Source organism: Cataglyphis hispanica, chromosome 11 (genome assembly GCF_021464435.1).
Source record: "Cataglyphis hispanica isolate Lineage 1 chromosome 11, ULB_Chis1_1.0, whole genome shotgun sequence".
NCBI lineage: Eukaryota > Metazoa > Arthropoda > Insecta > Hymenoptera > Formicidae > Cataglyphis > Cataglyphis hispanica.
In genome coordinates this window covers 5,165,485-5,191,779 of record NC_065964.1, presented here as the reverse complement: position 1 = coordinate 5,191,779, position 26,295 = coordinate 5,165,485, and the positions used below count along the sequence as shown (strand labels likewise).

At 40.9% G+C, this 26,295-nt stretch overlaps 2 protein-coding genes across 3 annotated transcripts in view; one reads left to right on the top strand and one right to left on the bottom strand.

Moving 5' to 3' along the window:
• LOC126852792 (uncharacterized) overlaps positions 1-26,295 on the bottom strand; it is a 194,915-nt gene that overhangs the window by 30,060 nt on the left and 138,560 nt on the right. The window lies entirely within an intron of this gene.
• Positions 1-26,295, top strand: part of LOC126852791 (uncharacterized) — a 147,550-nt gene that overhangs the window by 9,697 nt on the left and 111,558 nt on the right. The window contains exon 2 of one of the 2 annotated variants that reach the window (XM_050597954.1): positions 22,394-22,506. In XM_050597954.1, the coding sequence (XP_050453911.1) occupies positions 22,394-22,506 (113 nt within the window). Of the gene's footprint in view, positions 1-22,393; positions 22,507-26,295 lie in introns of those variants that run through there. The other variant, XM_050597956.1, reaches the window with a different exon arrangement.

Sequence of the window (26,295 nt, the reverse complement as noted above, 5' to 3'; positions counted from 1 at the left end):
TGTCTCACCGTTGCCTTTCGCACCGTGGCGGATTTACCATTTCCGCCTAATTTCATTCGCCGGTTTATTAATTGCCCTTGAGTTGCGCTTCTTTCGCAAAAACGCTTGATGTAAAGTGCGCGCTAAGCAATCTCGATACAATAATCTCCATCGCGACTTTGTACGCTGAACTTTCGTTTACGTTTACGGTCAAACGAGATCGGCACAATTCCCGCTGAATTATATATAATACACAACAATATAACAGAATATACGATACATAGAGTATAAGCGCTTTTGACTGCCAAGTACTCTCGTAAAAATCTTCGATAGCGTATCGATTCCGGTAAATAACTTGGAGGGTTGAGAACTTTTCCGCAAATGTGCCCCGCCTTTTTACGTCGAGTCTTCTATCGCGACGGAAATCGGCGCGCACGAGCGCTTAGCGAATGGCTCATTCATCGCGCGATTCGCGCTGATAGCGCCTGAGAGAAAGTTATTCTTTCCTGCAAGCTTATTCCTGTGCAAATACGAAGGGTTGGCTGCTGCTGCCTCGCTGGCGGAATAGATCGGGGCACGTGCCGGGCCGCGCGCGAACCATATCCACTCTCTCCGTCTCTCCCGCTTCATTCTTCATTGAACGGAATTGGCGGTATACGCCAACTGTTATAGCTATCGTTACGCTCATTCTATTATAGCCTCGGGAGACAATTATGGGCCGGTAATGGGCCACGAGCTCCAAACGGTTATTGTGGCGCGCCAATTTCTTTCGGCGATCTCGTCTCTCTCTCTCTCTCTCTCTCTCTCTCTCTCTCTCGTCTCTCAGAGTCAACGAAAACTCTGCCACTGACCGTGACGAGAAATTCGCAACGGCGATAATCGTGATAATTCTGTTTAGGAAAGGGATTGAAATTAATTAATTCCCTTGACACAACGGCAAAGTCTTCTTTTTTAAAGGCAATCGTATTTAAAAAAAGGAAACATATATATTTTTATCGCGCAAATAATTTTAATAAAATGTAATAGTATGATGTTTTTTAGATACACATAATATTCATTAATCCCTTGCGTTTTTTATATGATGATAAAGTAGATTTAAATACGATAAATGACACATGTTAATCACGCGTGCTTTTATTCGAGTAACGTGGATATTAGCAGAAAATCACAATACAATTGATTTAGTTTTAATATTTAATTCTCTTTTGGCGGAATGTTCTCCGCCGTATGTGCTTTGTTGTCGCGATAAATATTCTTTCTCAAAACGAAATCCTTTTTTAATCCGCTATAATATACAATATTTTATAATTTAATATATTTCCAACGATATACGGTCATTATATTTTACTTTCGATACATTACGTATATTTTTTGCTTTCTCGTCTCTTCATTCCCGAAACACGACCGATGAATTATTACTAAAGACCGTCTCGATCGTCTCATATATATACATATATCTCGTATACTTAAAACCTTATATACGGTTTTATTCCGCGAAATCTCGACGAAGAAACGCCGGAAGGATTTTCGAGACGGCAGTTCCACTGTATAATCCCTCGTATCGTCCTCCTCTCTTACGCGCACGGAAGTTAGAATTTTCAAAGCAGCAAAGTTAATACGCCCGTCCGATGCGTGGTTTACATCCTACGAGTCAGCTGTAATTACCCGTGGGCTGAGAAAATCTTTCAGATTTTTATACGATTTTTAGTGGCATGGAAAAATATCGCAATGACTATCATATCATGCTACTCAACGGTCACACAAATCAAATATTACGCATTTGCATCTGTATATATATCAACAGAAACATATTTCAATATATAATTAATATTTAAGCTATATTTACACTAACATGAATTATCAATAGATAAATCGGAACAGAGTATATCGAATAATTTATTCTTATCAAAATGCAAAATTTACAACGGCAACGAAATGGATGTTTCGCGTTATATGTTTCAAAAATCACATTTTTAAATGTGATTTTAAAACTCTTTTTTCGAAGTTTCTTTTTTTTTTTATTATACAAAATTTGATTGAAATATATTTGACATTTTTCATAAGATATTGAGCGATATTTTAAGATGAAGAGCATTTCATAGAACGATATGCAACTCTCACTTGACTGTTTTCTTCTCTCTCGCATGAAGAGAAAAAAGAATTTTTTCTTCCGAATAACGACGCGTCCTGAATTCCCGACGCACTGATGTGAAATTGTAACATTTCATTTTCTGAACGAGTTCAGATTCCTGACTTTTAAGATCGCTCCTCGTCTTTCTACCCTCCTCCCTCTCTCTCTCTCTCTCTCTCTCTCTCGTGTTTTCTCCAATTTATAGCGCTCGGCCAAGAAACAAGCACTCAAAGCCGGCGTGCCACTCACGGTCAATTTGAATATTTTCTATCGTACTGATTCTTTGAGAGGATCAATGAAATGTGACAGTAATTGAAGAGTCCCTTTGCGCGGAAACGCGAATGTTCTTCTTTTCTTTCCGATATCGGATAGAGGATACGATAAAATCTTTTGTATATGAAAGCGGGTCGCGCGCACGGAACTAGTTTATTAAATATATATATATACGGTTGTAGCCGTCCAACAGAAATCGATTTATCCGCAATAGTATACGCGGGGCTCCAGTATGCTCGCGTGTGCTCGATTTTTAATTTAGGCAAACCTTGCCCCTTAGTAATGCACAAACATGATGCTCCCTCTGTTACATGTTTTAATATTATATTAATACTATATTTTGAGATATATCGTCAAAGTACGAATGTTTTATAATTTCGCGAGGTATTTTGGTTGGCGGACGCAAACTATTGAAATAAATTCTATTACCTTTTTCCCGAATAGTTATGGACCGCATGATATTGGAGAAACAAAAATTAATATAGATAAGAAAAGGAGAAGGCTCTAATATATTAAATATGAAAATTTCACTATCAAAATTTATTGCAATTAAAGAATATTTCTACATAATTTATTTGCACTCACTTATTGCGCTCGACTCTTATTTTCTACTTGAATTTTTTGAAAATTATTATATTTTTTTGTATTATTTATGTGTTAATATTTCATTCGAAAAAGAAAGAACCACGCAGAGAACGCTCTTATTCCGATAAAAATGTACATAATTTTAAACAGAAATGTATCCGTTGGATGGTTAACCGAATTGAAAAATGATATTATCCGGGAAAAGCGATATTGATTGAAACCGCAATTTTCATATTTCTTTAATGCCCATTCGCAAATCTGGAAGGTAAATGTGTGTCGGTTAATAATATCAGTCGTTCTAATAAATATTTAATTGCCGAGGGAATGATAAAAGAGAAAGAGCGAGTGTACGATCTGTGTGTGTCAAGGTTCCCCGCATATGTTATTCTTCCAAAGCAATATACAACTGTTACAATTATAATGCCGGCTTTTATTACGAAACGTGGACGAAAAGCAGTTACGATATCTCTTCCTGTGTACAAGACTACGGGGTGTCGGCGTCGTTTCCGGAACGACACTAGGCAGTCGAGCGTCGTGTTAACGGGATTGAGTTAATTCCAAGTCAAGATAGTAAACTATCTGTTCCCTCTCGTTCATAAATACAAGTGGTCCGGGCAAGTGGTCTCCGTCTCTCTGCCTCTTTCTCTTTCCCTTTGTCATTGGTTTGTCGGGCGTGCAAAATGCGACGAGTGCCATTTCGCGTAATGAGACTCGCATAAAACGGTGCGCTGAAATATCAATCCGGCCTGTTAAATATGGTTCGCACGAGACTTAATGCCATTACGTTACGTGCAAGCATAATCTTATTATCGCGTAATCGTACTTTACATATACGCGTCATTCGCAATTACACGGGCACGAAAAAAATTCTATTCCGCATATACATATATATATATATATATATATATATATATATATATATATATATAGAGAGAGAGAGAGAGAGAGAGAGAGAGAGAAATTCGTATAGATATACATTTTTGTTTAATTCTTTTGTTTATGTGTGTGTGTCAAGCTTTATAAAATCTACATTAAAAATAAAATTATGACAAATTTGTTTAAGATTGACACGATGTATGCTTTCATGTGCCATCACTCCATTCGCGCAATTGCGATGCCAGAAGTTGGATGCACAGAGCTTTGCGATGCATTCAAATGCATTGCAATAGCCATGCTTTTGGCTACTGCGATTCAATGGTATTACTGTTGGCTGAGTACGTAGTCGCAACGCATACGGTTATAGTCAGCTAAGAGTTCCCTTACCATCGCGATGTAACAATGGCGCTAATCCTTATGTGAAGGATTTGCCTTACGTTCTCCCGTGCAACTCTGCGAGCTCAAACTAATTATACGCTCGCAAGAGATATACGCCCGCACGACACGACGTGAAGCGAGTCCATGGGACTGCAAGTTTTATAAATCGTAATTTTCGATAAAAGCCGCTCTCTCGTCGCGTACCGTATCTATCGCTGCCTCTCTTTCATTCAGCGTGCCATCGAGTGGTCTTCTTGTTTTCTCCAAGTCGACTCCTTTTTCCGCCCTTTCAGATTGCGCGAAGCTTTAATTTCTCCTCGAAGGTCCTTCGCTACTTTTCCCGATACCCGAGTCGGGTCGAGTCGAATCGAGTCGAGTCGAGTCGAGTCGAGGCGGGTTGGCGGCGGTGGCGGCGGCGGCGGCGGCGGCGGCGGCTTCGTTTCCGTTTCGACGAGGAAATAATAAAGGTCGATTCTCGACGGTGGAAATTAATGTCGCGCGCCTGGGGAATTTATTGTTATTAACTCGCGGCTATATCTATCCGCGTGAGGAAAAATTGTTTTTTTTTTTTTAAATTTACTTAGCAATGATAGGAAAGGGAAGTAATGATTTTTTTTTACAGGCATAATTCAGATGTGTTGTATTGGAAAATTTTTTATTTAATATATACGGGATTAACTTCTAATATTCTTTTTTCCGTTAAAATATTTTCATTCATATAATATTCGTACGGTATCCTATACTGTAGCTTTCGAAAATAAAAACTAGTCAGAAATAAGTTATCGTATCTGAACGGAACATTAAATTTGAACCAAAAAATTCGAACCATATTTTCCACATATAGCTAAGAGATGATTTAACATATTTGCGTTGTAATATTTCGATTTCCAATATTTATTGCTACGAGGAAAAGTGCACATATAACGAGAGATATCGAGATCAATGCGGGAAGTATAAACTCGTGGTAAAGTGTAAAACCGGCAAATACAAAGTTAAGTAATTTGTGACGCGATATTTTAGCGGATATTAGCGATATGCAAGGAAAGCGTGTCTAAAAGCGAGTCTACAAAAAAAGAAAAGGTGAATTAAGAGGAAATGCTCTTAGAATAAAAAGCATTTCTTTGTAAAAACTCATCGTCTTAAAACGGATAGATGAAAGAAGGCCTCTGAAAATAATGATTAGATAATCCTCCGTTTTCCGTAGCACAGCTGTGATGTCTAATTAAATGACTTATGGAAAATGTTTAAAAATCAATTGGGATTTATTTGTTCGATTTTATCGTTCCGATATAAGAAACAATTAAATGAGGGAGAGAGAAAAAGAGTTATTTATTCCTTGTATAGAAATCAATTTTATTTATAAAAGTATTATAGAGAATATATACTTAGTAATCTTTTTATTTATAGAATGTCTATATTTATATATACATTACTCCTTTAATTATAATAGATATTTTTAATTACCGAGAGAAATAAATTTTCGTTCATATTTTACGCGATCATTAACGCAAGGGGGAATCCCGGAAATATTCGAACACTTAGGTTCTTATAGGCCAAAGTTCACCCTTAGCTACAACGGCTAATGGATGAAAGGACTGTACGTTTGGTATTATTGCGCCACCGCTGTTACTTTCCGTCGGGTGAACCTCCATTAGGTCCTTTTCTCGACGGCGAGCGAAATAATGAGTTAAAGTAGTACGAGAGACGAGAGACACGCCTCATTTCCATTTCCTTTGGGGGCCTGGTGCGCGCATTCGGGATACCTGAGAATTATTTACGCCGTCTCATCTCCGGCGGCGACGGCGGCCAATTATTATCGCGCGGCGGTGATAACGCCCGTCGAAATTTTCCGCACTCTTCGTGATATTGCGAGATGACCCCTCCTTCCTCCTCCCTTCTCCTCTTCTCGCTCGCGGTAACTATCCTGTAACTTTCTGCATTATAGCCGTGTTAACGAAACAATTGCCATCACAGCGTCGCTGTAGTTTCAAGTAGCCGGTCGCGCTTCCTCTCCAGATTTCTCGGCGAGTTTAAAGATGATCTCTCATTAAAAGTTCTTAGAAATTTGCGATTTTGCGTCATATTTTTAATTCGATTTATAAATTTGAGCGGCGGAGGAGCTAAAAAAATTATAAAACACACATTTCTTCGCGGCAATCTCGCTCGAGCAAACTCTCTCTCTCGCTATCGCAAAATTACGGATATCTGTTATTATGAAATCGTCTAGAATCATCGTGTTGTAAAATTCATTTCATTTCATCTCGTCGATCATATCGCGTCTTCCTCGTACCCTTTGGGAATTAACGCGATCCGGAGAGATATTTTTATGAGAAACCGTATCGAAATTATCTGGCGTGTCCTCTGACATTTTTATACCGTGGTTATAATTATCTTCTTCGCGTAGAATGAAAAGTATATAACGATAGATGAAAGGGATAAAATAATTATTTTAATATTGCATCTAGTTATACATTTATCAGAATATATATAATATTATAGTAATCGCGAGCATTTCTCTGTCTCAGCAAAGTGACATCGGTTGTTCTAGTTCCGAAGATGTGCGCCCCCTCCCCGACGTATTATGTAGATTATATAGATTAATTATATAACATGCTATATAATTACCGCTTGCTAATGAAGTTATCGATCGGAGTGCGCGTTTAGTTAGAAAGGTCGAACTATAATAATTCTTACGAGCGTGCGATCCGCTTAATTATTTATTGAGAGGTGCAATTAATCTTGGACAGCTTCTTTTTTTTTTTTTTTTGCGGAAAAATATCTGTGCTACTTTCGAGGAAGGACGATACTCTTATTCGAAATATAATAGCTCTTCTGAAACAGAGAGAGCATGCGGGACCATGTAGTAGGAGAAATGAGGGAAGCGGCACTCAATTCGCAATCGACTCTGAGTCATCGTCAGATGAGGCTGCTCATCTCCTTCAACATCTCCCATAGACGTATTAACTCTTGAAACGAATCGAATGCGCGATAAAAAGCGCACACGAAGCTGTCGTTTAGCATCGATTTAGCAAATCATATTAATTAAAGAATTAATCGATGATAAAACATTAAAAATTGCAATTAAAGATTAAATCACAGAATACGTCAAATAATATATTTTTGAATTTTATTTCACATAATTATCTTTCTCTTCGTGTACAATCGATTTAGATAAGAAGATACATGTGAAAAATAATCGTCGCCAGATCGATTCTTATGAAAACTCCGATGCGATACGCAAGCACGATTACATCTCGACGACTCGATCGAGTCGCGATCGGCGCGATCGTCTTTATGTTTCTCGAGAGGTATTTTTCTCGGCGGGATACGCGCATGTGGAAGTTACCCCGAAAATAAAGCCTCGGTCGCACGAAGCTGCCGTTCGTGGCTCGGGCCACGACGTAAAGGAAGTTGCTCAACGACCGTTGCCTTTACTGTTTATACGATCCCCAATCCAATCTCAAGTCTGAGGAGATCTTTGAGAGAACGAGTCAACTTTTGGGAGGAGTGTCACGACTCCCTGGCTGTCTCCTTCGATACTCGAGAACGAAATTACGATAACGAGGGATTTCGTAGCACGTTACACGATCCTACGCCGTCCGCCTTCTTCTCTTCCTCTGTCTTTCTCTCTAACGCTCTCTATTCGTCCTTCGTCTCTTGTTATGGAATTCTTAAATTCCTGGAAGTGTGCTAACTTTCAGAAGTTTTCGAGAAATCTGAGAGAGAGAGAGAAAGAGGGAGCCAAGAATGGAGGCCTGAAGAAGAAGAAAGACGAAATTGGTGATGGTAATTGTGAGGATCTAGTCGGCGTTTTGCTGTTGACGAAATTCGAGAAATATATAGCAACTGCAACAACATCAGCAGCAATATCAGTAAGGAGCGGAGAGCGCAGTAATCGTTGAGATCGGTACGATTATTGTTTCCAGCAGAATTTCCGTGCCGCAGTCTCCTTTACTCGCTCTCTTCTTTGCTCGCTTCCTTGGTCGTGACACAATTGGTGGAACACACGGCAGTTTCACGTGTGTAAGGCAACTACCAGCTACAGGCCGGTGGTGCACGGCGCCACTTGTTGCAAAAATGATAATGAAGTAATAACGGAAGAAATCGCTTACGCGATCGTTGCGGATTTTCCGCTCTTCCGCTTTAACAGTGATACCGTTGCGCGAGTAAACGGCTAAATCGTTAGACGGAAATTACGAAAGTGGCTGAATTTATGCAATCGGCCGGTTTCGCGTTTAAAGAGCCGGTAATAGAGGAAGATACTGACGGATGTATAAATATTGCATGATTGGATTTTTATATTTTTTTTTTTTTCACCTCTTTCCCCGTCTACATTTGCGCACATACAAGTTTATGTCAAAAACACAAGTAATAATAATTGACGAGTCGAGAAAAATGTCGGATTAAGTCAAAAATTTTGCGAACGACAAATTTGAGATTGGTTTTTATCGTTCTAAATATTTTATCCCTTTCGTTACACTTATATATCGCTTGTACATACACCGGGAGAAAGTTCTTAATTCGCAAGAAATTGTTGCGTGATCGTCCGTGAATTTCTCGGCTTTGTCGGAAGGTGAGATTTTACACCGTGATGTTATTCTTTGTCGACCGGGTCGTCGTCGGTGTATCTTGAGCGACGAACAAGAGAGAGAGAGAGAGAAGACGCACTAAAATCTTCCGCGCGCGCAACGAAAGAAAATTATTCGCGTTAAATGCCAACCGCGTACTTTAATCTATATTTTAATCCCTTAAGTCCCGTATTAAGTTGCATACGCAGAGCGATTACACGGGTGCGAAGTTTATACGGGCCCGCGAGGCTAACGCAACTTGGACAGCGACCAAGATTTGTGCGTCCTGGGAGAGATCATTATTATCGATCTTCGATGTCGAGATTAGTTTAGAAAGTTCCGTTTGGAGAGATTTGCCGTTAAAAGCGGAGGCTTCGACGCGCTCATCGTCGTCGTCGTCGTCGTCGTCGTCGTCGTCGTCGTCGCTTCAAGCGTCTGCAATAATGCGCTTCGCCGGTTGAGCTAAATCCACGTCAATCAATGGGGGAATTAATGCAAATTTTTTCAGCCTCTCGAGGATCGATATAATCGAGCCCTTTCGTATTAGAGACTAAATTACTTAAATCGATAAAAATCAATCGGTTGACGTCATCGATTGCGTATATAACGTGTATTAAAAAGTAAAATGTGCATATTAGAAGAAAGAAATCCGACAGATATTGTATATAGACGTCTCTTCAGCGCACCTTTTACGGTATTTCTGCGGGCGATTCTATTTTTCGTGAGAATGTATTTTACAATGCTAAGCTAATCTCACATAAAACGAATATGACTGACACACGGGCGGCGAAAAATTATGAAATAATGTCGGTGAATTTTCTCCTTTGTTTTTTTTTTTTTCTTTTTCCGCGAGTGAGTGACAGAAAAGTTGTAATATCTTAAAAAGCCATAATTGTGCGAATTGCGTGACGTTTTCCGGCGAATTTTCCCCGATGCGTGAAATTGCGTGAAAAATAGGATCTCCGCCGGAAAGATAAAGGGAAATGTTTCGCGAACGATTTGAATGAATATAAATCACGCTTCACTAGACTAGTCCTCCGAATAGACACGTCGTCGGCGAGTTTTCTCCGAGTTGGGCGTGTTCGCAGCTATCATCCCCGGCGGTCCCCGGCGCGCCGCTATCGGCGTGTATCACCTCGACCGTGAAACTGTCCTGATAAGCTTCTTTAGCATATATCCTAGACGCGCGTTCTCCCATCGAATAGATAGGACATCTTGACAAGACAATTTTGATAGTGCTCTGGGCGACGATTTGATAATAATCTGCCATCGACCATTACTCCATTACATCACGTAGCATTACGTTAGCTGGTACTTGGGAAAGTTAGATTGTTAAGCGCGTTCGAGAAATTGAATTGCGCTCTTGGAAGGACAGAAAGAGGGGGGAGGGGGGAAAATAGGATAGGTCCGCGCATCAGGGAAAATATAAATACACGGATAAAGATCTTAATCCGTTGATGGGATATCACATAAATGTCCGACAGACGCACATGCTAAAAATGATAAACGTCACGGTCGGAAATGGGCAGAATAAATATCGTGCAATTTTGTATTTATGTTTGACTTTAATTCCTACATATGAGGCTGCTCCTCACATATAATCTGTATTTATTATTTCATTTATTTGCGCTAATAGTGGCATTTTTTTTTTTTTTAATGCATGGTAAAGTACGATTTTCGCGAAGCATTTATAATACGTAGATATATTCTTCTATTTCGCTTATCGATGCTGATAATTCGTTAATTCCGTTGTCGACGATATCGAGTCAAATAATTGATAATCTTCGCGAGGTTAATTATTTTGAATATTTTATTTTAATGAACGAATGAATGAATGAACGAACAATTTTTTGTATGAAAAATTTCATTGCAAGATTAATAAAAAGGATTAATAAAACGGATGAAATAATTTAATTACGATCTCAATTATATATCCGTATTACGAGAACATGTACACTGCGTAACACTAATTCTAATAATGTTATCGATTCTGTCGACGCGAAAATGGAGAGCGATTAAATTCATATATTGAAGCACTCAATGCCGATACTCGGCGGGGAATAGGGGACGCCGCAATGTTTGAGAACTGTTGTATCGGGCGACACGTTGCGTTATCTAAAATGTATTATACTATCGGTTTATCGATCAAATCGGAAACGGAGGAAACAGCGCGAACGCGCCGACCGATTCACCTTCCACCTTTATCTCGCATTTCTAATCGTACGTGTCCTTAAAAGACACCCTCGATGGCGGCGCATCCTTTCGCTATCGTGCGGGCACGACAGTTCGAAAGATTTCACTAAGATACAGGAGGTAACGTGTGCGAGCTTAATTTTACGAGCAGGAGAGTGGAAGCGTCTCTGAAATCTCGGCGGTGGCCGATCGATATCTGAAAGAGGAAGAGAGAGAGAGAGAGAGCGTGTTGAGTCTCCCTTTGCTTGAAAAAATCAAAGTGCTTTCCTTTAGAGAAAGGATTTGCGAGATCGGTGAACTTCTCTCGTGTCGTGGATATCGTCGCTGGAAAATTGTCCATACGTTTAAAGCAACGCGTGTAAGCCGCGGCTTTAAACGCTTATCGCGATTAACACTTAGTGTCCGGGACAATTTAAATTGCTGCTATTCTTGCGTGTACGTGTGGGACATATTTTTGCAAGGTATTTTGGCGAAAGACTTTTGGTACTGTGAGATGGAAACGGAAATTTTACCAATTATGTATAATTGAATCGAATAAAGTATATTCATGGGAAGAAAGAAGAGAAATGTGATTTATTAAATCAGATATAACAATACTAATGTATAATAATGTAGAACAGAATAGTGTACAAAAAAAAAGGCAGAAATGGTTTATCAAAGGAGGAAATGAAGATGACTACGTACAAATGTTCATTAGAATGTTTCTACGAAAAAATTTAGTAATCGAGAACTCTAATTATAAGATGAAAGAGTAAAAATCTCTCTTTTTTTCTCTCTCTCGAAATAGGCATGCATTGATCCCTCTCGTATTAGTTTCTTGAACATTAATGATTGCGGAAAGAGAACAAATAATTAGTGCTCGTTAAATCATGCCGCACGATCTCTTACATATGCCACTTTATGCGTATCATGCAGCAACGGAGTAATGATTTTAAGTATTCACCGTGTGGATGGTGAGGCGGGGAAGAGGATGCGGGCGAGGATGAAAGAGGGGTTCGCGACTAACGACCCTCGCCGAGTAATTGGGGTACTAGTTGCACGCGTCGGGATAGATTTCATCCCCCGAAGGCAGCAACGGCGGCGAGAGTTAGAGAGCAGTAGCGCGAAATCGCGATTCCGTTATAATTGCTTTGTGTGTGTGTGTGTGTGTGTGTGTGTGTGTGTGTTTGCATGTGTACGGCACGCATTACACGTGTCCGCGACCGCGAGAAACTATACGTACATGTACTCGACCCAGAAACGCCGCCTTCGTTATTTATTAACGATCCCCGAGCGTCATCGACGATGACGATGACGCATTTTCTTTTTTTTTTTCATGCCGTCGTTTTTTTTGCGCGTAGATAGGTTCCCTTTTCTCGCTCAGCCGCGAGGAACGCTTATCTGCTCTCTTCTCGGTTCTTTACGACACTGAGGAGATCTCTCGAGAACGCGTAAGGAAGGGAGGATAACGCACAAGGATCCCCATTCAAAGAAGGAGTTAACTAGACTAATGCAATCTGGTGGTCAATCTTTATTTATTCAGGGAAAGTCTCTGAATATTTCATCGGTCTTTGAAAATACGGCGCGATTGTTTATCGTTTACCCCCGGGGTAAATCCGGATCTTTCGAGGAACCGACGTTGGGGTTTACGTAATTTTCGTGCCAAGTTCTCCTTCCCTCCCGCTCTCTCTCTCTCTCTCTCTCTCTCTCTCTCTCTCCCGGAATAAAATTCGCTCGTCGTACTTTGCTACCTCGATTTTCGCTCCGCACGAAGCATTACACCCGCGCGATTATCGAATAATTTCGCTGCGCGATAGGGAGGTGCCAAGTTTGTAAATTTCAGCTCAAAGTGCCCGCGCGATACACGTCCTTCTCTCCTCCTTTCTTTCATGTATCGAGACCGAGAAATACACACGCTCGCGCATTCGGTGCAAAGAGAGATAGCGCTATCGTTACAAATAATGAAAAAAAAAAGTAGGAGGAAAGAGGAAGAAGAGAAATCGTGCAAATGGCGTGCCGCGAACGGACTTTGGAGGGATAATTTTGTCGAGGTGGTCGTATGCGGAGAGAATGTATGCCGCGAGCGAGGCATCGAAACGCGAAACCGGGACACCCGGTATAAGTGTCGCGCGGGACGCATGCGCTTATTTATTAGCGCGACCGAAAATCGATATCCGCCCGTCTCGCTCGCACCAGCGGCTAATATTTCCTTCGGCCCTGCTTACCCGTGCGAAAACCGGTGTAATTCCGCGGATCGCGAGGCTCTACCGTGACGTTTCTTTTTGCGACGTTTACGACTCCCCGGTGCATTGACACGAATCGCGAGTGGTGGAGGCAGGGGCGGGTAAGAACAGAACGGCGGAGGAAGCGCCGGGCGGAAGGGGAGGGCGGGCTTCGTTATTCAAGGAATACCGGATCTCTTAATCCGGGCAAAGAGCCTTAAATATTCATGTTTCATCTCCTCGCGAGCACAATTTTAGCGGCAGATTTACAGCCGTAATAATGAGTTACAAGGCATGTAAGTGAATTAGCGCGATGCTCGATGCACCATTCTCGCCCGGCGATAATACAATCTCGCGGTAATCCGATGATCGTTGATTTCTTCCTGATTATAGCTGTAAATGTGACGTATATGCGATAGAATTCGCCTCTTTCAAGATGTAATACAGTTTTCAAGCCATGAATAAATGATTAAAAGCCGGATTGTTGGATAGACTGGACGGATGACCGGATAATATCCCTTTACGTATTCAATGTAACGTGTAGCGACCATCCGAAATGCATTGTCCCGTAACATTGCGCATTCAGGACGAAATTACATTAGAACGTCGAAATTACGGACAAGTATTTTCTAAAATTTACAAAGTTAGCAGAAATAATTGTAAAGCGAATGAATTTAATTACGAATGAATGGAATAATAAGACATCTCCGTGTTTCCAAAAATAATAAAAATTGTATGGAAAATCACGCGAGACTTTTTTTACAATTCGCGATATCTACGTTTCTGGAATCATCTTTTGAATAAAAAAAAAAAAAAAAATAAACGCATTCTTTATTCGCATGATTAATTAGGGATAGAATCGTCGCGAAGCAGCTGGCCTCAATGAAATTCTTAAAGTCTCACGTCACTGTAAACGATTCATATTTCCTTGGTTGCGCGGCTAAATTTCTTCACGGTACACAGCTTAAATAATTTCGTTACGCTATGAGCGCGGCAACAATTCCAAGCTTGGCAATGATAACAGAAGTAATTCGACTTCTCTCTCTCTCTCTCTCTCTCTCCCCCTCTTCCTCTCTCTCTCTCTCTCTCTCTCTCTCTCTGTCTGTGGTGAAGCTACGACGACGAGTCAGTGGCGTGTCCCGAGACCGAAATTCCACTTGGCGTACTTGGAAACAACTTGGCATTGAGCGACAGACACGCGTCTTGGCCTCCGTATCGCCGCCCACATCGATCAACCATCCGCGCGAGAGGTAGACGTTACAACCGAGCCATCCGCACGCGGAAATACACCGCTCTGTTCATCTGTGCGAAATCGGAGCACCGTCGAAAAGCCGATGTGTGTCAGTGATCCTATTAGCGGACTTAGCGGAGTTATATGCGCTACGGTAATCGAGAGAGTGAGCGGATGCGAGTGAAACGATACACGGTGCGGGATAAAGTTATACTTTATCGAGTAGACGCGAGGTACACAGACAGCGTTTATAATAGATATATCGGCTCCAAGAGAGAAAGAGAGAGAGAGAGAGAGAGAGCAGGGAGGAGTCGATCAAAGAGAATCGACGTAGATAAAAGATAGTCCATGCTAGATCTGGGACATCCCGCGCGTATATAGATAAGAGTTTTCTACGCTTACCTACAGCGTTTAAATTCGCGTTTCAAATCGAGCATAAAGATATCTTAGCGGCCGGAGAATCGCAAGTTAGCCTTCTTCGGAGAATTCTCGATTCCGGCGTCGAGAGCAACGGTCCGATTTAAGAATTGCATAGAATCGATTGTGCATTTTTCCGGAGGGCCCGCCCGGCGTTCCTCCATCAAGACGACGGGAGATATTTTTAAGCGTCGATTTGGACTTTCCTCTCTCTCTCTCTCTCTCTCTCCGATATCGGATATCAGGACGCACTTGTCGGAACAATTTTCCATTGACGATCATATCATCGGTCTCGGAGGAGAAGGAGGAGAGGGGCTTGGGAGAAAAACTCCGGGCTCCGTCTGTTCTTCATAAAACGGAGGAGAGAGACGAGAGGGAATAGTCCTGTAGCCGACTTTGGCGAAGTTTGACTGCTCCTATGTGGGGCAAAGAAGGGAAATCGCGGTGCTCCGCACCGGAGATGCTGGCTGCTTTTTTTTTTATTCACCCTTCTGTGTGCGTGATCCCCCTATACGATCATATCTTCCCCTTAACGTCTCTCTTTCTCTCCTTTCGTTTTCGGAGCGACCGTGTCGCGGCGACGGCGGATAACTCGCCGTCCTCCTTCGCGCGATTTATCGAGGTTTAATTTCAATCGCAACCTCTCTCCGACTGGAATTCTACCGGCACACCTCCTCGATCCTCGATCTCCTCCTCTTCTCCGTCTGCCTTCATTCACGGCCCGCGATGCGATCCCGATATTTCCTCGATTCTTCGTCGACGAGGGTTTACACGCGGCTATTTTCCCGTCACTCCCCGTGTTTGCGTCGTCGTTTAAGCCTGCATCGTAACAGGCGTTCATGTAATTTACATTATCGATTTCAGAAATGCCGCTGTCGGGATCCGCAACGACTTTATATATTCAAACGCAAGGTAGCCCAGATTAACCCAGTTTTAAATATCGTACGAATCTTAATCTCTGTTTTTGCGTTCGGGTTCTCGCCGCGACGAATACATTTACGAAAACAAAATTATTCAATATCAGTTAAATTATTATTATTATTAAAATTATTATAAATTAACTGTGTGAATTCAATCTGTAGCCGCGAATGTTTGACGAGTGTGCATAAAGTTTGCGAGGAAGTGCATAATGAATAACGCACGAGATGCTGCTCGAGACTTGAAACAGTGCTTATGCGAGATTGTCTCTCTTTGCGTCCACGAACTTATGGTCCACCGCACTATGACCCTCATCAATAAATTGTGATTATTCCTCCTGTGTCCCGTGCGACGCTGGCCGCTCGGACGCAAGCAAATTAGGGCGTGATTAAGCGAATAATTAATAACAAATCTGAGACGCGGCGACGACGACGACGGCGGTGGCCGGTAATGGACGACGACGTCGCATGTTGGAACCAAGAAGTATTATAATATCGCATGTGCGGCCGATTTGATCGTCATTGAAAAACGGAACGACCTGTAATCGCTTTGCTCGTTCTCTCTCTCTCTTGAGCGTGTCATGCGACGTTACTTATGTAACGCCCAGCACCGCCGCTCTCTCTGCGCACCATCGAATGCATTATTAATTATTTCCATGTACAGCCGCGTGTGTATCCATCTTCGCGAGCGAGCGTATGCATTTATTCGTGCCCCTTCTCCCCCATCCCCTCCCTCTCTCGCGACCCCGCGCGTAATGTGTATATATATATATATATATATATATATATATATATATATATATATAACGGGGCATAATAAATCTCTCTCCCTGAAATCGAGGATACTCGGCCAGATCGAAGCACGTCACAGCCCGATGACAGGCTACAGAGCGATTTTTTATACCGTCACGCTAAATCGACGTTCCATCCCCCATCCCATACAGGGTAACGTCGATATTTGAACGTTTCCTCTCGTCTGCAGGCAAAAATTCGACTTTTCACTTATGTTTCATATTGAATATAGAAAAAGATAACAATATGTGTTCCGATGATCTTTCTTCAAAATTTTCCTTTTTTTTTTTCTTCGAAAAAAAATTCTCCCCTAGAACTGGCGAAAAAATCTGTTGCCAAAATTGTAAGACAAAATTTCTGAGACACCCTGTATGTACTGCATGTATCCTCGCGTTTTCTGCGCTCTTCTCTCCGGAGAGCCGTTTTGTGAATTCGATATCTCTCTCTCTCTCTCTCTCTCTCTCTCTCTCTCTCGGTTCGGAGATACATACCATGTGTGTGGTTGCGTGTGTGTATGTGTATGTGTGAGCTTTTTCCGGATACCGCTATATTTTTCTTAGATCCAACCCGCTTTGCGACGGATAACGTCGCGACGCACGTCCCGCCACTTTTCCCTCGCGATAGCGACGTAAACGTATTAACGTAGCTGAATTACCGTCGCGATAAAGCAATTACGTTAACGGCACTTACGTCGTTTAAAATTCACGGCGTAATCGTTCCACTCGTTTTCCGAACAGGGATTGCGCACGGATTGCGGCTACGCCGATCACGTATTCGCGCTTTGGCCGTTTTCGGTACCAGCTGCGCTTTCGAAAAACTCATCGTATATCGGATTCCTGCGATTTAGCGGGAGAAGGACGGGACTGTTTAGATTATTGGCCGTTTGAGCAGATAATACGTAAACAATGCAGAAATTATACGACGTGTGACTTTTTTTTTTGTAATTTTCCAACTTTCCGGCGAATATTTTTAATACAGAATTAATATTATTTTTTTTACGGCTTGTTTTTGAAAACCATTTACGCGAAAAGATCTATCATATTTCGCCTAATGAATCAACGTACGGAAATTACACTAATTAAAAACTCATAAACTCAGCGTGATGAATAGCCGCCGTGTCGGCCGATAATTTGTGCGGCTTATCCCGAACTATTTTTTTTTCTTCTTCTCTTTTTTAAAGCATTATCGCGCTTCTATCATGGTGATCTCGCTTCCCGACATCGCTGAAGGCTCGCGAAGGGGTTAAAGAAAAAAGGCATCGGCTCGCTTGCTCCCAGCTTACGCCAAGTTTTGACGTTGTTGCGCCCCGATTGAAATATGCGCCAAGTGCAGCGTGGAGCTTTTTAATCCGACGACCGTGGAAAGTATCGGATACGTCGTTACGGAGTAAGATGTATAGTCCTCTTCCCCTCGTCGTTTTCGGCTAAAGCTATCGATCACGCTGCGGTGGCGTATCGTGTTTTACGAGGATAAAAATATTTAAGACAGCGGTCGATTTTCTATCCCTTGGTCGCGCGACGAGAAATCTTTCTTCTCAATTTATCTATCCTTCGTTTCGTTGAAGGCGTTTATAATGTCGCCGGCATGTGAAATATCGAGTGTGCGCTTCTTTTTTATCGCGCATCTTAATATACGTACATTGCAACTCTTCGAATTTATCGTTGATTACTTTAATCGGCCGAGATTGCTACGCTCTTGAGTACCATTAATGGATGAATCGATAAAATCGTGAAATTCATATAATAATAGTGTCATTCCGATATTAATAGAATAAAATTTTTGATTATATTAAAACATATTCGGATTAAATCTTATCTCATATCTTATGTTAAAGTTATCTACAAATTTAATCAGGACATTATATTTTTTATAATGACTCGAGATATATGTTTCCTTTTGTTCTTTCTCTCATCGATATAATTTCTACCATATATAAATTGTATAAAAGTTTCCGGCTTATAAAACAATTGTATGAAAGAAGTTATTTTAGAAATGTCGTAACGAGCGGTATTACATACATGGTATTACATGGTATTACTTGAAGAATTTCATTGTTATTGCTCTTTCCATCGTGATGTACGTTACATGAAAACTGTTTCAGATTCTTATCAAGTACGGCTGGGCGCTTTTATTTATTTTTTTTTTCTCCCTCACAACTTTCCAATCTCAGCTTTGATAAAACACAGAAGAATAACTAGCGCCGGGTCTTGTGCGAGAAGTTACTTGCATTACAAGTTTTTGTACTCGCAGAAATTCGAACAATGCCGGACGAGTGTCGGTCGAATGTATAGCCCATGCAAGTTTAAGTTAAATATTGCTGCAGCGGCCAACAACTTTTCGCGCAGATGCAAGTTGCACGTTCCGATACATTCCAATTAATTAAAACAATCAATATCAGTTTTAAGCAATCCGCTTTGATAAAGGTAGTTTTGCAGAGACGAGAAATGGATATTTTTCGTCTCGCAAATGAAATGCAGCTCAAGTGTCACTTGACGACGAATATATTTCTGAATATAGATGACGTTTTGTCAAATATCATATTATAATTTATTCCGACGATTTTAATTTATCTCTGGAAATAGTATCGCCATTAGAATTCAAACTTTGTACGTGTATGTCCCTAAATATAAGATCCGTAATTTTCTCGGTATATTCCTAAAGCAATCTGTGGCTTTAACAACATATGGATACGCGCGTAGTTAGTCAAACTATTAACGAATGAAGTTTCTATGGACTCGATAATTTACGACGAGTTTACAGATCTACATATATATATATATATATATATATAATGATTTATATATAAATCAAATAAAATTTATAGACCCGTGAATTTATCTATTATGACTTAACATCAATGCACGATAGCAATTTTTTATCGTCAATGACAATTTTTTCTTTTTGAGATAGAATGGAAGAGAGAGAGAGAGAGAGAGAGAGAGAATTGAGTCCTCGCAAGTTTCTGCAATATGTGTTTGAACATCGCTTTCTATCTCGGCGCGACGCGTAACCTTTATTACGATAAAACACACTAGGAAACTACGTAAAACAGAAATATGTGAGCGAGCGTTCATTCTGTACGGACGAACGGCGTAATAATTTCCGCGTTTTTGTAACCGGCCGACCGGCGCTTTATTTCGGTACCCATTGTCGGTTGAGTTGCGTAATAAATAGGATGCTTGATTCGTTGTAAATACATTTCTCCCTTCGTTCAAATCATTTCTATCTCCGACTGCCGAATTTCGACCCTTTGTTCTGGCAAATCGAGGAAATCGATCATTATGCGTGTCATAAACTGCCCGTTCGTTTTGAAAACCGCGTAAATCGCATCGATGAAACTTCGTTAAAGCGGATGGATTGAATCAATTTCTATTCGATACTGGATTCGGCTGATTTCGGCCTGGGCAAATAGGAAGAGACTACATGCTCGGTAATAATTTAGGGTAATAAAAAGATGCGTAAAAGAATATCGAAATAATAAAATTAACAATTCATGAAGATATATAATAATGAGACAGATGGAAAAGTTGTATTTATGTGCATGAATAACGGGAGAAGAGAGATAAACATTGCACACATGTATATGTGCGCGGTGTATTTACGATCGTTTTTGTACCCGGTTTAATCGGGCATACGCCAGATATAACGCATGCAACACCAATCGGAGGATTCGCAGGACCGAAAGGGATTAAATTCATTAGCCCGCATCCACATCCCACATTTAAAGTTAAATGCGGCGATATCACTCTCGCGGCCCGGCCGTCCACATCGAACGCGCTCGATCTTCGTATCGGGCAAATAAATCGCGGCATCAGATGCTCGCATTTAGTGTTATAAACGAGTGTTATAGCGATGGGACGGAGAGAGAATGTTACCGAGATTTCATTTACTTTTCATACAACCGAAAATTCTCCAAAATTCTCGCCGCAGGTTACAGCCACGCTTGCGTGTAATAGCCGTGCCGTACATTATCCGTCGCGATGCGACGAAAGTAATGTTGTCGGTTAAACTACAAACGGAGTACAGATTCGGCATTGCGGGCCCGGCTTCTGATGGATCGCGGAAGACAGATCGTTGCGACACATTTCGCGGTCTAACCGCGCTGCGGTTGTCTAACATTTTCCGGCATGTTAACCCTCGCTCGCGCGACGACACTATGATACGAACCGCGCGACTTTTGCATCAACAAGCGTAATAGCGGTCTACCGAGGCCTTGAACTTGTCAATCTATACTTGATACTTGCAACGCGTCCCGTCAACATTCTGTCATAATTCTCTTGCTTCAAAAAATCCCTAATTAAACTTATTTATATAAAAATTATTTTCAATTTCTTAATCTCATATCTCTTAGAATTTTCTATTATATTATATCTATATTTAATTATTTTTTTCTCTTTTAGAGTTATCTGTTTTGTTTATCGTGTTAGAAAATTCATTTTAAACGATTCATAAAATTCGTAATAATTTCAAGACAGAAAATTTATAATAAACGCCAAACACAAAATACATTAGAGTAACGATACAATAATATACAGAATCTCGTCGCAAAGTTTATTCATTTCACGATTCACAGATTCGATATTATTATTATCGCTATTGTCGATGATTATTATTTCTAAAAAATTTGCGCCAGAAGTAATTTATTATTTTCTAGAAAATTAGACGGTATCGCCGCCGGCAAACTGCGAGTTTCGTCGGGCGAATCACTTTGATGTATTACAGTTAACGCCGGCGATTGACTCGCTTGATTCGGCGCGTTAATCCGCTAACGTGCATAAAGTTTGTCGAAGCGATATTGCGAAATGTTTTCAGGGGACTGATTCGCCGCGCAAACACAGAGCGGGCGAGTTGGCGCGTGAAATTCGACGCGTGTACGCGGCTTTACGTAACACGCGCGTTATTTGATTCCGTCCATCGTTTCTCCCGTGCCCTCGGCGAATCGAAATACTCCATGTCATAGCGCAAAAGTTCGTCGTTCGCGATAATCCGTTTCCGCTTCTGTCAAAATTGCATGAGCCGCAGGGCGAGCGAATCGAGGATGCGTCGACGCGCTTGTAACGCAGCATAATTGAAAATATGTATTGCTATTTCGAATTAAACACGAATGGGCGAGGAGAAGGGGAAGAGGGGGAAGAGAGAGGTACATTATTCGGAATTAAATATTACGATAAAGGATTCTGACCATTGATGACATTTATTAAGATTTTTGTCGTGCTCTAGTATATTTCTCGATATACGGATTACAACAGAGTTTGGAGATGAATTTATTCGTGCCAAGGTGACATTAATATTACGTCTCCATTTCCTTTTTGCTTGTTCTCTTCCTCTCTCTTCTTCTTATATTCTTTATATGACTTTTGTTCTCATCATCGTTAAATAAGTAAAAGATGCAGAGCCAGGCATTAGATCGCATCTCGGAATTCGCGTTTGTATTGTCAGTCGCATTACGAAAGCCCGGACTTGCTTTTCAAGATTTTCGGACTGGGGTTCCATCGTAGTGCCGAAAATTACTCGAATTTCGATACCGGAGATCGGGGAGGGGCGGCGAAGGGGTGGAAGAAGAGCGATGGAGCTTAAGCCCGATCGAATAATCGACGGTGAAATAATTTGAATATTTTACGCTCGTCTGTAGCGAATAATATACGCGCGCGGGACGAGACGAGACGAGACGAGACAATGGGAAACAATCGAATTCAGGACGGTATCGCCGATAAATCCGCTCCGACATCTGGCGCAGAGTGTTGCGCTTCCGCGCGCGGACATTTGATTTATAAATACGCGCCCGGCGTATTGCATCTATTCGGGTGATAAATAATGCTAATAACAATCCGGTGCTATTTGAAATATTTCAGTGTCGGATTTGCCGGAGACGAGGATGGCGGGAGACGCTCGTCCTTCAAGATGTCGAGCAGCAGAGATCCCTGTTTCGTCGCATCGCGGAGCCGGCAAATTGTTTGCTGTTTTGGTGAGTCACACATATACATACATGTATATATATATATATATCTTCTTTTTCTTTCTTTTTTTTTTTTTACTTCGCGCTTAGAAATCGGTATTGATATTTAATAATCCGAGAGATCGATCGACATCGAATTTATATTAAACTATGGAATCTGAAATATTTACAAGCCTGAATTATTTCGCGCTTCACAGGTGATAGCGTCGGCTCGCCAATCGTAATTGCGCGCGTGAATATTAAAATCGTTTAATTATATTCACACCGCATTTAATTATAAACAGCGCGATGATAATGATGACGCGCGGATTGCCGGCGACACGCCGATGCAGCCGCTATAAAAATCTGTTGCAATACCAATCGTAACGTGTGGTAGTCGGTATGTCTGTCACGTTTCATCGGCTTTCGAAATACGTTTCGTAGAAAAATGGTTGGTAGAGATTGCGGAAAGTCGATATATCCGCATGTTATACATTTTGCTCTCCCTCTCTCTCTCTCTCTCTATTTTTTTTGTAATCTATATTTCTAGTGTCGATTGCTGGCATATTCGCTGGAAATGCGTTAGACAGTTCATGCCATCGACGAATTCGATGCATAGGAAAAATATTTCTCTAGAGCGCCCATTCTAACTCTCAATTCTTAACGAAGATAAGAAAGCATATAAATATAGATAAGATATTATAAAATTCACGATTTATAGTAAAAAATGTGATTTAAAATTCATTATTTTTATCAAACAAATAAATATCATTGATTTTGTGGAGGAAAAATACGATATCCAAAAATATGATCACTTAAGCATACACTAGGACATGTTAAATTTACTTTTTCAAGTGCGCGCAGTTTCGCGGAAAACAGAGTTTATAATAAAAAATAATTGTACAGATAGTTACGGATAATTGGCGATGCGTTTCAACGCTAAACTAACTGTACCTCGCGTCGTACAAACGTGCATAAATGCAGATAAATCTTGTTAAATCTTGCACTAAGAAAGGCGCGGCGGGAAGAAGCGTGCGCGCGACGCGCGGAATTTACGGTCGACGAGCCGAATTTTTGAGACGCGCGAGGGTCTGGATTTCAGGTGGGCAAGGGACGACATTTTCGGCCCATCGTGTATTCAATTTACCCACCCTCGACCCGGCGACGGCCGTGTACCCGGTGTCTCGTAAATAAACGCTCGAGGAATGTTGCAGATGCTTGCGCGGGCATAAAACGGGCGTAAAACAGACGTTCGCGAGCGTGAGGTGGACGTGGAAGGTTATAAAACGATCCCGGGGCATGTAAAAATGCGAGACGGGGATGTTCCTCGTCCCTGTCCCCTCCACCGCTCACGGTTCAACGTTGAAGGGCTGGTTACCCGCTTTCTTTTTACTTCTGTGCCGTTCGACGTGGCGCGCGCGCGCGCGCGTTGAAAGATCAGATATGACTTTGGAACAAAAAATAGTGATCGATCCCCCGTATTATACGGGTCTCTCATTCTTCCAGGCGAAGCGAACGTCCTGATTTCTGTCCGCAAATTGTTGGCCGTTTCGCCGTGGACCGAGTGGATGTTATTAATAATGCAGAAAAACGCGCGCGAGGTTCTCTCTCTCTCTCTCTCTCGCTTTCCACCTGGTGGTCTAAAGGCGGGCTTATCTCGCTCGTGAAATTTGTAGACGTCAAGTTTTTTAACCGTACGAAATGTACGACGATGTCACGAATGCGAAAGAGCATCGGAGTCGGTCGCAATGTGTAAAGTTACTTAAAGAGAAGCAAATTACTAATAGGCGATGACGGAGATCGACGGGGCATTGTCGTTGCTTTAACGCCGGTATTATTCCATCACTGTCACACAATTGATGTTATCAAGGCTGCATGATACCATCGAGATTTACAATCTTACGGACGGTTTGATCATATCATCTCGTCGGTATCATCGTCACTATTTACGTATGCGCATCATCTCCTATCTATGGTGTATTCGTGACATCGTCATTCGTCCTTCTATTATGACACTGGTGGCTCTGCAACGCGATTAATTTCGCGCTAATATTCAATATTCAACGAAGCCGGCGTTACTATTTTGTCATCATAAATGCGTTGTATTTCTCAAATGAAGCGAATAAAGTTTATAAACTCTGACGTTCGTTCTATACGAGAGATACGTTATAATATGGAAGCCCCGCCCGAGCGTTTTCCATTATTAAAATATTATTTAATTATTATAATTCTCTCTCTCGCGCGTTATATGTATATGAATATTATGAAAACAGTATATTTTGTATTTGAGATTTGCAATTTTGATAATTTATACGTTTTTTTCACGTTCACGTACACATACATAGTGTATTATACGTCCAAGTTTTAATTGAAACAGGAAATTGTGTCGATTAATATAAAATATGTACACTCTTGTCTCTGAAATTAAATTTGCGCGGGACAAATTTTTCCGTCGAAAATATTAATCTACGTCAAATGAAACGCTATGAAACACGCGCGGGCTTAAAATAATTCGCGCCGTGATATCGAAAGCCGCAACATTGTTTTATTATACATAGAGACGCGCGCGCGCGCGAGACACGCTTTCATATTAAATTTAATGTCCCGCCATAAACGCGTAACAAAATAAATAACATTTCTGGCAATGCTCGCGACAGATATATTGCGTATGTAATTATCAATATTGGAAATTTTTTTTCCATCAACACGATTACAATAAACGTAAAGCGCGAGCGGACATAATGTAATCGCGATTATCGCGTAAACAAACTCTCTCGCGTGCTACATCATCGTATACGGAAACATGCGAGTGGCCGGTATTATTTTTCTACCTCGTGTCACATTTTTGCGCACTGCAGCCGCATTAAATGATTCATGAATCTTACGACGTGTAATATTAAATATTTTAATTTACAAAGTTAACTCTTGCACATAGACACATATCTGCCGTAACGTACTCGCCGCTACGTCATGTATAATCTTGAATAAAAACGTGATATTATGATTCATTCGATGATTTATGATTCTTCCGGCGCCACATTAAAATATGTATCGCGATATTAATTTTTATATTTATTACCGACCGGATTGATACACGCGCGCGTACATATGTGATATAATTGTTATTACAACTAATTTTACCCATATTCCGTATATTATCTTATCATACACGAGCGATCAATATCATTTTTCATTTGAAATCATGTGTCATATTTTTGCTGAATGCTACTGTGTAAACTAAATGATTTATGAATCTCTTTTTAACACACACATATACATGCAATATTAAATATTGAAATTTTTCATAATACATCGACATTTATAATTATAATTATGTGAGGCAAATTCTATTATGTCATATTGATATTTACGGACAAAATGATATTTATAAAAGCTATTACAGCTTTTAAATATTAGATTAATTGGAGGCATTTGAATAACAAAGAATATAAGAAAATATATATTAGATATTTGTATATATCCAATGTATCTTTTTCAATTTTTGCCGCATTTCTCTCTTTATTTATTACGACAATAGATTACTTGAAGATTCACGGCCTCTACATCGGTCTTCCGGCTTTGATAATTAAAAAAATCCGGTCAGCTTAACCTCCGTAACTACTACTCCGCTAGGGTTAAGCAGTGATTTATTAATCCTCCCGATGGCTGTGTCCTCCCCAAATCCTTCTTCCTCTCTCTCTCTCTCTCTCTCCCTTTTCGGCATCAATCGTTACCGTTGCCGTGCCGTCGCGTAGTGTACATGGGATAATAAGGCCGCCACCCAATTTCGCGATGTGTGAATTCCGCATTGTTTCCCGC